Raw genomic sequence first — 15,035 nt, 5'->3', positions numbered from 1 at the left:
TCTTCCCGTTTCCTGACAGCCTCGCCGTGTGTTTGTACGTTTCACATCCTGTGCAAGGCACACGCCCTGAATCATTATGTCGTTAGGCTGGAAAACAGGCCAGAGGGACGCGCGGTCAGGAACAACAAGCGTGCAACACGCAAACACGATCCGGGCTCACCAGTTTAACGCAGATAATGAAGGGGCCCGTGGCCTCTTTGTAGTGCAGGACGGGGACCGTAGGCTTTGGTCTCTCCTGGAGTCGTATCAACAGAAACATCCGTAAACATTAAACAGTTTATACGTGTTGGTTAAATGTTAAGAATCAAAGACCTTGCGGATTTTTTTTTCTTTTTTTTTTCTTTCTATGTTGATCTCACCTTGGACTCCTCATATGTGTAGAAACGCTTCTGAATTTTGTTTTCATCCACGTCGCAGAACGCTTTGACCTAAAGAGAACCAGCGAATGCATCAAAAACGCAAAAATAAATAAATCGATAAATGACTCGGCTAGTGTCCCACATCACCTTCTTCTGATTGATCAGGCTCAGGCTTCGGTAGAGCTTCCTCCCCTGCTTCCCGGCGTTCCAGATGGTGAAGTTTTCCCACTGGCTCAGGACTCTCTCCTGCAGAAAGTCGACGCGCAGCTTCCAGATAGTCTCCCTGATCGCAGAAAAGAGAAATGTGGTCGTAATCATGATGTCATTCAAACTTATGTAACAGCAAGTTTGTAAGATCAATCAGTACAAATTCATTTTGTAATAAATATTTAATTCCATTCTTTTTACGGCTCTTTTTAAACAGACACAAATGAATTGAATTACAAATGTGTTTGATAGCTCTGTACCACTACGACACACTTAAATACACCAATAGCTTCACATGTTTGCTTGGCCAAACATGTAAAAACTGACTGAACTTTAATTTGTTCAGTCAGGAGTGTAACAGCCACTGTAAATCAAATAATAAAGAAACTGGAACCAACAGTTTCTTTATTATTTAAAGGGTTTACAAAGGGGAAATAGGAAACTTAATACAGTAAAATAAACAATACAGCAAGCTGTGTTTCAGAACACCAAGCGCAGAATTAGACTTAACAGATCTGCCCTTATGGATCTGGCACGTTGTCAGCAAAACCCAACCTAGAAATGTTTTCAATATCGGGACAGATGTAAATATTAATATCGGATTGGTGCATCTCTCCTTTAGTTGTTATAAAAATGCTGTATATGTAAAATATAACTTAAAAGACATTTTACGTCACAATTTAATGCTTTGAAATTGGGTCTCTGTCTCTTTAAGAAGCTCCTGCTCTTTCCAACCAGTCATAGCAACTTTCTCCATTAAGCCTTTAACGATGCTTTTAGGAGGCCACCACCAGGCGTTTGCTAATTGCTGCTGCCACTAGTCTGGAGGAACTCCGTGAGCGTTTATGCGCCCTGAATGGTTGCCTCTGGAGAATAAAGGATTTGTCAAACATAAACAAAAGATTCAAAGCAAAACTCCATGTATGTTTTAGAGGAGAGAATAACATTATAACATGATGTAAAGCTTGAAAAAGGTCAGTACAGTCCGTTTAAGAAGAACTAAGGAAGTACTTTGACTTGTCATCTGATGCTCTACCAAACGTTTTCTGTAACTCAAAATGTTTTCCGACTGCTAACATTCACATAGAACTGAAAGCATAACAGCAGAAGGTGTTTACACCACAGTGATGACTGACTGCGTTTATATCAGAGACTAAACACGGTTGCTGGTCTTCAAGTGCGCTGAATCGCACACACATGCAAAACTTGATGACAGCAGGCAGAACGAAAACGGTGAAACTAGTATTTGTGCTCCTTACACCTTCGCTGAAACTGAGCAATTACCTGCACACATTCGACCGAAGTGCTTTCTCCTTATTTTTCAAAGTGAAGCTTCTTACTGCGTGTACCAGCGGGCCTCATATGACAAACAAGAGCCTGGGTGGTCTCAAGAGGTTTTCTTTGCTTCTTTCCTTACAGCCATTGACTGCAAGACACGGCAGCAATACGGGAAGGATCCACTAAACACACAGCTGCCACTCACTTTCAAAGACCAAAAATAAAAGCCTTTTATGTTAGTTACTGTCTGACACTATCCTTAAAAATAAAAAGACCTTTCACCTCACATAAAATCAGCTGCACTGTTTGGCAGACAGAAATAGGGCCACGGTTTAATTTGGCTGACTTGAGGAAGTAGGTAAGCAGAGTGAAGGGGTGTCAAGAGAAGGGGGGAAAGCGGAAAGTAGACATGCCTGAAATAGACCTCCCAAAAGAGACGGACGATGAAAAACACAGAGAAGGATGTGCATCAACACCAGGCAGATAAATTAGACTCGGGAAGGAAGGAGGGATATAAAGGAAGCTCATGTCAGCTTTCATTTTACATTTAAAGACACGTTCGCATGCATGGGACACCTGCAGACTCCACACGGTGGAGCTCAGGCAGCTGTGAGCCCAACACACAGCATCCCAAGCACTTCTGTTCACACCAAAACACGATTTTCTACGAGCAGCGTTGAACGGATGGTTAACATTCCAGGCGGAGAAGACCAAGATTCCTGATCTGAATGCTGGGAAAGTGACTGGAATGCCAAACACATTGTCATAAAATCTGAAAAGTCTGCAAAACATCTCATGAGCGTGTGTCAGCGGGGAGCATTTGGGTTCATGCGAGAGCCCTGGGAAACTCAGGGACGGCAGTGGGCAGCTGGGTGTAGGTGGAGGATCAACACTGTGACCAAGCATGTGCGTGCGAGAGAAACTCAGTGGGAAGGAGGGGGAACGGTGAGACTGACTCGGTCACAGAATGAGTCGCAGCCGCCTCGTGGTACCGATAAACCAGCAGGCGCTGGTCCAGCCTGAGCGGAGAGCCTCCCTGACGAAGGAACTGGTAGAAGAAGAGCAGATCCTCTGGGACTCCCTGGAGAGAAAACAGAGAGATTGGAAGTCTGTCAGTAAAGGTGCAGCATGTGCTGTCAGTAGTGAGGCCTGTTTCACTTTCAACACAACTAAAAGTGATGGAGATAATGATTTTTATGTGTTTTTCAGTCACACAGAATCACTTTCTAGCACAATCAAGTAACTATGTTACCTTCAGTTGCTATAAAAAAGTAATACGACTTCTTAAAATTGGGACTCTGTCTCTTTAAAAACTCTTGTTCCTTCTGAAAAGTCATCACAACATCGCTCCTCTGTTGAAGCTTTATGCCATGTTTAACAACGTCTTTACCAGCGTTTCAATGAGATCTACCTCCTATAATGAGCTCAGCTGATGTGCCGTTCCACCAGGAGTTTGCTAATTGCTGCTGACTAGTCTGAAGGAGCTGAGCGAGGGGAGGACTGCTCCAAAGAGGAGGTGGTGCTCGGTCCCACCAAGCATTTTGCAGAGCTGAATGGTTGCCACGGGTAATTGAAGGTGTGCATGAACGAATCAAAGCCACACTCTAGGTATGATTTCGATGAGGGAATAACAATATAACATGATGTAAAGCTTTAAAAAGTGTATTTTACATAATGTGTAAATTATGTAATTTGTCCCTTTAATTGTGGTAAATAATTTTTGCCACCCAGCATTTGCGTCGCATGATGCAACAGACTTTGTACATGTATCCATATGTGAAGCAATAAGCTCATTTTGTGAAACATCAACTGTGTTTTAGTGTGTAAAGACAGATGCTACTTTGTGTCATTTTTCTCTTTTTCTATTATTAATGATCATCTGACCATATTGGGCTGAAGGTTCAATGACTCCATATAAGGTCTAAGAGTGACCTTCAGTGGTTAAATAGCTAAATTACCAAGGGTCTGAAAGGGACAGACCCCTTATACTGAGAAATATCAATGCATACAGAAGAGCAGAGCTGCTGCTTCTCCACATCGAGAGTTTAGGAGGTTTAAGTTGCTGACAAGGGCTTTTGATTAGCATAAGGTAAAAAAAAATGTGTACAACAAACTGTTCTAAAAGATAAATAGGAATTGTTTTATTGTAATTAGTCTATTGACAAGAATTAGTATAATGGTCAGTAAATGTAACAGTGTATTACTTAAATTTGTCTCTTCTTGTGTAAGTTTTCTTTAGAAATATCTTTGTTGATCCAACATATGCAACACAAAGATCCCATCATTATATAATCACCAGTGATAAAATTATAATCAGCAAATATTGATGCCATTAACTTACATCTTCTGTCACAAATATTGTTGCAAAAGCTAAAGACCATAGTTACTATCAGATAAACAAAAACACTGGAATTTATGGGTGTTTCTGTTTATATCGTCATTATGAACCGTCTTAATTGCTACAATGTTCATTCTAAGCTAACGTTATCCACTCATTTCAAGAGAATGTACTGTGTGGGCTAAACAATTATAAAATAAAAAAAGGGGGAAAGTTGATCCTTATTACTTTTCTGTGTATTTTACTTTCTACAAAGCAGCACTGAACTTGAAGCAGATCGTCGATGCCAGTGTGATTTTGTTCTCTTCTCCCGTTTATCTGCATAAACAGTGAAAACTCTCTGCTCAGGAGAGAAAATGTAAACAACAATCCAAACATTGTTAGAAAAAAATGTGTGTTAAACAAATGAGATTAAGGAATGGTGTGAGAGTTGAATCTCACCTTGCCTCCTTCATCAAACAATCCAACTTTCATGAACAATTTCCTTGAGCAGAACCATGTTGGCATGACGACCGTGGGCCCATGCGAGGTGTATGCCTAAAACCAAATGCCAGGTCCAGATATAAAACAGGCAAGTCAGATAAATACACAGAATCAGTTTCTAAAAGTAACAAAAAGACAGAAAACAAACGGGGGCATTAGAACGTGTGATAACACAAAACCTAGAACAAAAAAACAAGACAAACCACAATCATGACGAGCATTTAATAAAGCAGCTATACTCTCTGTTACTGTGGTTGTGGAAAATAATGTCTCTGCCTCAGAAGGGTTAGATTTCTCATCAGCAATAAGGTTTATGGAACAGTTTCCTAGATTCCTGAGAAGTACAAAAACTTGGTCAGGAATAGCCGTGTCCAAACCCAATAACAGAAAATAATGAGCCATCATCCTCAAGACAGAAACTTGGCATTAAGAAATCAGTGTGAATCAGGCGTTGTCAATATTGAGCCTTTTCATTCACATGGTCTGAAATACAACTACAGGTACATGAACCAAAGAGCTGTGCAGCTTTGAGAAAGTTCAACAGAAATGTAAAAAAAAGGACATTTTGGACAACAAACTGTCCTGGGACACAGCTGAACATTTCCCAGATTAAAATAGACATTTTATGATCAGCAGTGTTACAAGACTCACATATTTAAGGGTTACAGCAGGAATTACAGGTAGATCTCAACATATGGCGATAATAATGAAAATGTAATTTATTTCACTAGTTTAGCTAAGAAGGTGAAACTCATGAATGAATTCATTAGGCTATTAGTAATGCAAGTCAGGCTTACAACAAAGAAGAAACCCAAACTTCAGTGTCTCAGTAAGTCTGAATATCAGGCAGCGTAAGATTAATAAAACCATATTATAAAACAGTCGCTCATTTCGATGATGGCACTTCATTTGTGAGAATTTCTGTATCAGTTTGTTGTACGAAAAAACTCTGGTCCGCCTAAAAACCTAGGTCTCAGTTCGGCTTAAGTGAACTCTGGCGCAGTTTGAATGTGTGGGTTCCAAATGTGTGGATGCAAGCGGACCGGATGCCGCTCCAAAAGCAGGAAGCGAACTATAGTGTAGGGCATTCTGGGTAAATACGACCAAAACTAATAAGCGAGTCCAGCGCTAGCGGAAGAACTGGCTCCTGGTCTTTTACCAAAGACGAGAGAGAAATCCTACAACTGCTAAAATTTGACGCTACTCCATTTTTGTTTATATTTCATGAAGAAGGAAATAGCACTTGTGTCTTCTTCAGAGGTTTTTGTGTTGCTCCAGTAGTTCTTGGTGCAGCGAGTCAACATAAAGTCTAATCGAATTATTAGGAGACATGAAGCTTCACAGAGGGGGAGAAAAACCTTTCTACTCTAATCCTGAAAACAAAATAGATGCATAAACCTGTCAAAATTAGCAACAAATTAACTAATAATAAATTAAAATGAGTGCAATCATTTTAATTCAGACAACATCTGTTCAATAGATGTTGTTGTTGAAAAGCTGCCACTTTGAGAAACATTTGACACCCAGTCCATTTCAACTCTTATTGTTTTGGTTGTTTTATTTATTATGATTATTTAAAATGTTTTTCAGTTCCCGTGTTTGTTTTTTCCCATCTTTGAGTGGGTATACTTGCATTAAGAAGCTATCATCATTAATATATTAGTTGAAAAGGGTCTCGAGATGACACTATTATTGTTTATCGTGCTACTTTTTGGAACAACATATTATCCAGTAAAAGTTTTTTATCATGGCAGGCCTACAGATGCATACATGTTCTCTTCCAGCACAGAAGAAAAACATTCACAATCCCCTCCTCACAGATGATCTCTGACTCATTCGTGATTTTGCTTCTCCTGTTTTCTCTCAAACTCCTTCATGCTCAGTACTTTTTCTGCTTTAAAAGACGAAGCCCCCCTGACAGCCCGCCTTCCCTCCACTCGCCTCGTCTTGTTCGCCCTTTCCTCTCTGTTGGGTGACAGTTTCCACCTTCTGAACCTGAAGGTCATCCGATCCACTTCTGCCTCTGACCGCATCGCTACATTTCGCACAGCGCGCCTGTAAATGCACGTGCGTATGCACAAATGTGACATTTTCACAATAGAACGAACTACGACTCCCAGCCAGAAATGTTTTGCAGATGTGGAAAATGGTGCCAAACATCTGGTTTCAGCCAGTTATAACAGCTGGACTGAATCTTATCTGGGAAGTGTGTGTATGTGTCCATCTCCATGCGTCTTTTTGCCTGCCTGTTGTAATATTGCAACATTTTGAACATGTAAGCTGGGGCCAAATAATGAATAAGAGGAATAAGAATGAGTTCTGGGAAAACAGCAGGCGCAGTAGGAGGCTGACTGTGACTAATCAGAGGGCAGGGGCGTTTCTGAATCATCATATATAAAGTTAAATATGGGGAGCAGCACTAGATTTTGTGGTTCAATTTACTAAGCTCTTTCTGTTTATACACAAATTATACCCAAAGTAAAAGTAAAGTTGGGTAGTCGAAGGCAGGGGAAAGAAAAGGAGCGGCTCACCACCTCCATGCAGAACCAGTGCATGATCTCACTCTCATGCTCCGTGAAACCTAATATCATACAAATATCCTGGAATGTCTGCTGAGTGCTTATGCAGACGGTAACAATGTGCACGCATGTTACAGAAAGGGAGTCCAGGTCGTTCTGTATCCTTGGCAATGCTGTGTTTTGCTAAATCAGAACTGGCAAGCTCTCCTTTCAATATAAATAGAAATACCTCCCCACCGTATCACCGGTTCCCCAGAAAATGTGTGAAAGACTCCAGCAAACCAAAAGCATTTACCGAAAGATGCTCACTCTTTTCGGACATTGGACGAGCCTAGATTGTGAAAGACAAAAGAAATATTTGTTGAAAAGAATTGAGATTGTAAGATAATCTATAAGGCACATTCTATGCAGTGCGGTTCTATGCTGTTGGTTTCACGCATTTCAATTTCCTCCTTTTCTGGGATAAAATAGTAACTTATTTTAATATTAGCAGTCTACTATTGGTATTGTTAACCTGAAATAAGAAACATAAACTGTGTTTAGTGCCCAAAAAAAACAAAAAAAAAACTGTTTCTCAAACCGTCTTTCTAACACATCGTCTCAAATCGATTGGCAGTCAACGAAAGGCCAGGGTTACTAAACTACCAAACAGCATCATGTAGCTAAACGTCAAATGATTCAACTGCAGAAGAAAGTTTTGTCCTCACAGTGTGAAAATGGAAAGTACTTGAGCAGCCCTCTCTTCCAGCTAGCTGCCCAGCCTAGCGGCTAATGCTAACATTTTGCTAGATGCTTTTTGCTCTTCAGAATGCTCTGGTTTGTCTGTCCCACTTCAGGTGAACTGAAATATCAACACTGTGATGTAGAGTCTGATTACGCACAGCCAAAACAATTACACCAAGGTTTCTGTCTATAGACTTAATTAGACAAATTAAAGTGTCCAATCTGCTCACAAAAAAGCACAACCTTTGAATGCTGGGTGCATTTTGTGGTCCAGTCCGTTGGGCCCACTGACACTTCTGATAGCTTACATGATTCCACATGGTTCTGTCAAACAGCTTTTCCACATAAGCACAGGACTTGTTCTCTTTTTAAACATCTCTGACTGCAAATCACCAACATTACAGCTTTCCTTTTAAATATAGGAAGATAAAATCCTTAAAACCTAATGTTACATGGTTTTCTCCCCCACCGTTTGTGTAAACCTTTTAGGATTTTCAGGAAAATAAATCCTGTTTTTAGACATTTACAGGGACTCAGTCAATACATGGTGGTTGTCGTGTTGTTCCCCCGTCCTCCAAAGGGGGCGCCGTAACACCTAATTATTTAGGTTTTAAAAGGAAGACTGTGATGTATTTTTGTAGACCAGCTACAATTGTATTTTCTCACCACAAGTGAAGTGCCAGTAGCCATCGACCAAGCAACATTACATTTAGATATCATAAATAAACGTATTGATAAATGTGATAAAAGTCTGACAAATACATAAACAAAAAGGTGATCATTATGCAAAAGAGTAATGCAATCTATTATATTATTTTGTTAATGTAAGGTAATACTAAACCTTATGTGCATGTTTTTTTTTATTTATAAAGTATATTTTGAATTTTAAAACCTGAAACAGTCTACTTCAGGCCTTAGAAATGGCAACATGCATTAATTGTGTGACTGAATTCACTGCAAAACCCCAAACACCAATAGATAAATTTGCTCCATTTCTTATTTTTAATTATATTAATCTATTTACAGTAGATCTTCAAGGAAAGCCGTAGCGTTCTTAGTCTAAAGCTAGCTTTACAGTCCAAAAACAGTTGAATGTCTGCTGCAGGACCAGTTGGAGCAGAAAGTCTCCACAGAAAGAAACACCATTTCTTTGCCAGTAAAATAATTTTTTCCATTGCCAACAGCTTCCGTCAACATCCCCCTTCTCCCCCCCCCGTCTCGGTCGACAGTGTGACCCGTTTCCCCTGCTGAAGCTTTGATGGGCTCTGAGGGCAGCGGTGATGCTGCCTCCGCCCTCCGCTTCTCTGCCACGTTTCCGTACAAACTGTGAGCAACACGCATGTATCCTGTTTCTATCCGACCTAGTAGCTGCCTGACATGCGACCTCTCACCCCGCGCATGAAACACAAGCGCTGAAACAGACGGGCCGCGTTTGTTTACCTGAGTGAGGAGCTGATCCCGAGTCAGTGAGTTGATCCAGCGGGCGTAGCGCTCCGTAGATCCCTCCGGCAGCCGCTGGACCCCGCAGCCAATCAGCTGTTATGAAAACACACATGCACACCATCATACGAGCAATGAATATGTTTGCTTTGACAGCGTGTCTGGTGTATGTTCAACTGCACAGGAAAGCAAAACATGGTGTGCTGGACTTGAAATTGTCTGTTTTTTCCATACGTTTTTTTTTTTTTTTTTTCTTTTTCATATAAGAAATTGATGCTTAAACAGAGAACCAGAATAAAAACATTGCTGTTAGTTGCCGTTTCGATGGAAACCAAGGATAAAAAAAGCAGTAAAGAAGACATTTGAACAAGAGTGAGTCAAGATAAATTAAATTGAAGGATGAATGTATAGTATTAAGTTAAAAGCAGATATTTTTATACACTGTTTGTTTTGTTGTCTGACAATAGACCACAAATGCACACACCTCCATACACTACACACCGAAAGCACGTCGATATGTGGCAGGAGGAAGCTGGAATTTAACTCGCAACGTTCAGGTTGCAAGACGACGACACTAAACAACACCGTCTTTAAAAAAAATAAAATAAAGAAAAAACTATTTAAATTTCTTCGTTTGATGCAAATAACTCTGGTACAGAAACATTTTATCTGATGTCAGATTGAGAAATAAAAGATAATTTGTCTTCTCCAACCGCATGCAAATCTGTTCTCAACTCTATGTTTTTGACAGAGCTTAAAAATTACAGTGAGCCACAAAGGTCAGGGTGTTTTTACAGGGGAGCGGGCCTGCTGTCCCCATGCCGCCTCACTCACTTCCCCTCACACACGCAACCTTTGACCTTCGACCTGACATGTCAAAGAAAGCGTCAACACCGGATACTCTCACTGTTCCACGTGCCAACTGCCCATACGCGCCCCAATGAAGATTTTTTTCTTTTATTTCAACAGATTGAGCGAAAAGGAAAAAGCAGAGGAGAAGTGAAAAGAAAGAAGGGAAGCAGAGTTGAGCAAAGTTGAAAAAAAAGAGAAGGAAGTGACTAAGCAATGACAGTAAAAATAAAAACTTACAGAGTTTGGATGGAGGATAGATGTTTCATACTGCAAACGGACTCTCTGGGGCAACATGATGTCATCCTAGGGTCCGAAAAAGTGAAATAAAATGAAGACATATAACCAAAGTAGACATTCATAAACGCTCGACTCGATATCATTTCACTGGATAAAAAACATACAAACCACGTTTCAAAGACTTCCCAGAATGAAACAGGTTTGAAAACATAAGCTGAACATGTATTGTGTGTAAAGTGAATCTAACACTTCAAAAACAGAAACACAGAAAAAGGCAATGAGAGCGAGACACAACGTGAGCAGTCGCACTTTCTCAAATATAAATTGCTCTGCTGGTGCAAGCTTCTCCACTCTGTAAACACTGTGAAGCAAGTCTGTAATGATCAGTCATTCTCTGATTCTCATCATCATGAAATGCACACAATTTTCAAACTCGGGCTGCTGACAGGCCATCCATGAACACCCGCCGTCTGCATTGGCACAGATATTATTCTGGTGTCCGTCGATGTTGCACACATACGAAGTGGCACTGATGGATTCAGTCCTGGGGGGGGGAAACAGAAAGTGCAACCTTGCTGCTTTCACAGGATGTAAATGGAAAAAAAATAGTAAGCATGGGCTGATACTTAGATATACTTAAAATAAATGATCACCAGTGAGTGTGGCCACTGCTGTAAAACAGGAATTTTGAAAGTTTTCCAGCCTGGTGGACTCAGAGTAATAAGTACTGGAAGAAGACAAAACATGAAGACATGTCCAAAGAGAAACACTTGATGCTGCCCATTAATGTTGGGAAGGTTATGAAGTAATTTCCAAGTAATCCAACGTTCACTATTCAACAGTGTGAAAGACTATTCACAAGTAGAAAACATTTTTTTTAAAGTAGCCAATTTTTCTTAGCAACCACATCCTAGAAAATTCAACAAAAGGTCAGAAAGTTCAATGATAAGAAAGACTGACAAAACCTCAGGAACTCCACCTCAGTTAGCATGCTACATGCTAACAATGTTCATGACCATTAATCATTAATCTAATCATGACCATGATTAGACCTCCCGCAGTCCGAGCTCGACACTCGGGAAGAGCAAGGTCCAAAGTGGGTATGCGATTATGACATTGGGTGAAAAACAAAGTATTTCGAGTTAAACACGTTTTACAAACTAACAGGCATGATGTCAAAGATGTAATAATTTGTGCTCAGGCAACTCGTAGCTGTTCGGTGGATCACAAACTCAACTTCGTACAAAAACATTTGAGAAATTTGGGGTGTTGACATGACAACGGTCTCAAACACAGAAGCAAGTCGACGACAGAATGTCTGAAAACTATAAGAATCGAGATGTTGCAACAGTTCAGTTAAAGTCCAGACCTTGACCTGTGGCGGGACCTTAGGACATCTGTGTCTGCACACATCAATGCATCAATGTACTGAAGAAATGTTACAAATAAGAGTTGGCCAAAAATTCCTCCCAAACGAAGTGAGGCTGATAAGGTCACACAAAAGTTGTTGCTGCTAAAAGTGGTTCGATAACAGATTGAATCTCGGGTTGTACTTAGGTTTTCCCATGACCGTTATCGAGATTATTGCAAAGATTATCTGTTAATTTTTTTCCTAAGAACAAGCCAGGATGGTCTCTGTCATGTTTGGCACATGAAACCTGACATCTGTTTGTTTTTCTTACTGTTAAAATCTTTGTCTGAACAGAGAACATGTGTTCACAGTCTATCTAAACAGACTAAAGTAAAAAACTTTAACGCAGCTCACAGGGCAGCTTGTTGGGATGGACTTAGCTTCATATAGACGCTTAGTCGATCGAACTGACAATAAATAATTATACTGTAAAGACGAGGGAGGAAAAAGGAAAGCAAAGGATGAGTTGAAAGATTAAACCTGAAGTTAAGGTTTAAAACGACAGGAAGTAAATATATAAATAGCATAACAGCTACAAATAAATCATGCCAGGGTGGTAGAGGAGTAAAACGTAAACCAAGACTTTTAACTTGCTGCTTGGACCTTCAAGTCTTACTGCTTTTAGTGTTTTAAAGTGAGGTTCTGTTTGGACGTTATCACCAGGAGATAGCAAACATCTTTATGTTGTTGAAACAAAGATTCGTTTCACAGCTGCTGACTAGTCAGAGCGGCCAAGACGAAAAGACTGCCACGTTCAAACAACTGCAATCTCAAACCTCCCACTGCGGTTCACGTGAATGCAATCTGTTAAACCTTCAACACATTGTTACATCTGCCTTATGTTGCATTATTATACACAGGCCTCTGGGTTTTGCACAGGAGACAGGTCAGTGTCTGTGAAAATGACCTTTCCTTTCAAAACACATGTAACAAAAAACAAGACAGCGTAACAATCTGTTTCAAAAGTAAAGCAGAACTAAAACCAAAAACCATGTTGTGGTTTAAGTGACTGTAGTTATAATGACCTTCACAGTATCATACTCTTCTATCAATACGTACATTAGTCAGATAAGATTTGAGATACGTGACCATAGAAAAATGTATCAAGAAACAGAGTATTTCACACATGAACTTACTGTGGGATGCCAATACTTTCACTTTTATGAAGTTTGTGTTATGACAGGTCTGCCAAACCTGCAGAGGATAGCTTAAAATTGTGCTTTATGTATATTTAAATAAAAATAATCAGACCTTATGGTTTTGGCGTTTCATTAAAAGAACATCTGAAGCACACCTACCGCATCCTGAAAGCACAAGTACCGTCCACTACTCTGAGTCACTGCCTTGTTCTTTGCAAATCCCACTGGAAGACATAATAACAGCATGTTTCTGTGTATGGATCCACCATAACAAACAAGCATAAAACAAAATTACAATTATTACTTTAAAAAAAAAAAAAAAAAAGAAACTTAAATTGCAAAAAAAAAAACAAAGAAAGAAAAAAACGGTCAATAGAATACAAAGCAAAATTATTCATTCACAAATTTAAATAAAAAGTGATTTTCTCATTTTAGCGACATTACTGAAAATAATGTCAACAGTTCTGGAGTGATCCAGATATATTTCTCAGAGCACTGATTGGTTGAAAAAGTGCTTCACTGCAAAAACACAAAATCTTACCATGTGTTTATTTCTCTAATGGAAACATCCTAGTACACTTGAAATAAGACAAAACTAACTTAAAGATAACATCTCAGCAAGGAACAGGAGCTTGTTTTAAGTCAATAATTCCTTAGTATTGATGAAAAATTATTTATTCCAGTCACAGATTATTTTACTTATAACATGGGAAAAATGTCTTGTTATAAATTAAATAGTCTGCCAATGGAACTAGAACTTTTTATTCAAGATTAAGGAGTTATTGCCTTAAAACAAGCTCCTTTATCTTGCTGAAAAGTTACTTTTTAGTTAATTTTGTCTAATTTAAAGTGTACCAAGACATCGCTAAATGCCAGAAACCCTAGCCCACTTCAGAGAAGAACAGGTTAGGTTTCCAGCATCAGTTACTATGGTAACAGACCTAGATGAGATGCCAACCAGCTGGTATGGTAGTGAAAATTCAAAACTGAACCTGAAGGCAGCTCTAAGCCATTTATCCTGTAAAACAGTGAGTCTATGCTCTAGCTCAAACACACAATCGATGGGTAGTTAAGCTGACCTCCTCTGGGTTGGGAAGAACTGTGACCCGAGATCACCACTGAGATTCCCCGATCCTCCATCCTCTCCCTCCAGCCCTCCAACACTTTCCTGGAGTCATCCTGAGCAACATGCGCAGGGATAAATAATATGTCACCGGCTTCACATTGCAACTTCAGAGGCACAAACATGCAAATGAACAAACCACCATACCGTGCTTGCATCATCAAACACGGAGAGCTCCATGGAGCCGGTGAAGTCTTGGTGCACTATGGCCTGCAGACACTCCTCCAGCCAACATGATGCGTTGTGCACCGGCATGATGATGCTCTGCAGGAGAGAGGAAATGGAGAAAGTTCTGACTTAGTGCAAATGAAATAGGAGGGAAATTACAGGGTGTCACTTAACACTGCTATAGAGTGTTAAGTGAGTGTTTGTAAATGTTAGTTTTTAGATAGCTGTTTTACACAATATCACAAAGCGGGCTAAAAAAAATGCTTTTTCAATTATTTTAATGGTGTCCATCACCCACCACATCCGCCGTCTTCCTCCTCTCCGCCTCTGTCTGCTCTCCTCCTCCGCTTTCTCTCACTTCTCCTCCCTCTTCCTCCGCCGTCCGGAGCCGCTTTGCGGGATTCGGCTCCATCCCTAACCCCCCGCCCCGCTGCTACAAGCCCCCACTACCAGCGCCCCTTTCAGTGGTCGCCTAGCTTCACCTTAGCTGCTCGAATCTGACATTGAATATCATCCTACATACGGTCGAGGAGTGAGCCATGAGGCTAACACGTGAATAATACTGTCATTAAGCTGTAACTTTGTAACAGCTAGCAATGTTAATTGTATTTATACCAGAAAACGGCATTAATAAAATCTGCTCTGATAGTTTTAGTGATAGTTACTGGGATATTTTTCAACGCGGAAAGCTTCAAGTTGAACTGAGCAGTGTGAAACGTAGCAACTTCCGCATACAGTGAATCCAGGACGCTGATTGG

The 15,035-nt window shown here is 40.2% G+C and overlaps 1 protein-coding gene across 2 annotated transcripts in view; it reads right to left on the bottom strand.

Moving 5' to 3' along the window:
• Positions 1 to 15,035, bottom strand: part of qtgal (queuosine-tRNA galactosyltransferase) — a 25,811-nt gene extending 10,776 nt beyond the window's left edge. Inside the window, exons 1-11 of one of the 2 annotated variants that reach the window (XM_088005492.1) lie at positions 14,576 to 15,035; positions 14,257 to 14,373; positions 14,066 to 14,165; positions 13,146 to 13,210; positions 10,437 to 10,502; positions 9,348 to 9,443; positions 4,624 to 4,719; positions 2,801 to 2,925; positions 507 to 642; positions 360 to 428; positions 161 to 235 (exon numbers count right to left, since the gene is read on the bottom strand). In XM_088005492.1, coding sequence (XP_087861618.1) covers positions 161 to 235; positions 360 to 428; positions 507 to 642; positions 2,801 to 2,925; positions 4,624 to 4,719; positions 9,348 to 9,443; positions 10,437 to 10,502; positions 13,146 to 13,210; positions 14,066 to 14,165; positions 14,257 to 14,373; positions 14,576 to 14,689 — 1,059 coding nt within the window. In that variant the 5' untranslated portion in view covers positions 14,690 to 15,035. The remainder of the gene's footprint in view (positions 1 to 160; positions 236 to 359; positions 429 to 506; positions 643 to 2,800; positions 2,926 to 4,623; positions 4,720 to 9,347; positions 9,444 to 10,436; positions 10,503 to 13,145; positions 13,211 to 14,065; positions 14,166 to 14,256; positions 14,374 to 14,575) is intronic. The other variant, XM_015009633.2, reaches the window with a different exon arrangement.

The sequence above is a fragment of the Poecilia mexicana genome, unplaced genomic scaffold, assembly GCF_051168715.1.
Source record: "Poecilia mexicana isolate PSO_F unplaced genomic scaffold, ASM5116871v1 scaffold_1, whole genome shotgun sequence".
Classification (NCBI taxonomy): Eukaryota; Metazoa; Chordata; class Actinopteri; order Cyprinodontiformes; family Poeciliidae; genus Poecilia; species Poecilia mexicana.
This window is presented reverse-complemented; position numbering and strand designations above follow the sequence as displayed.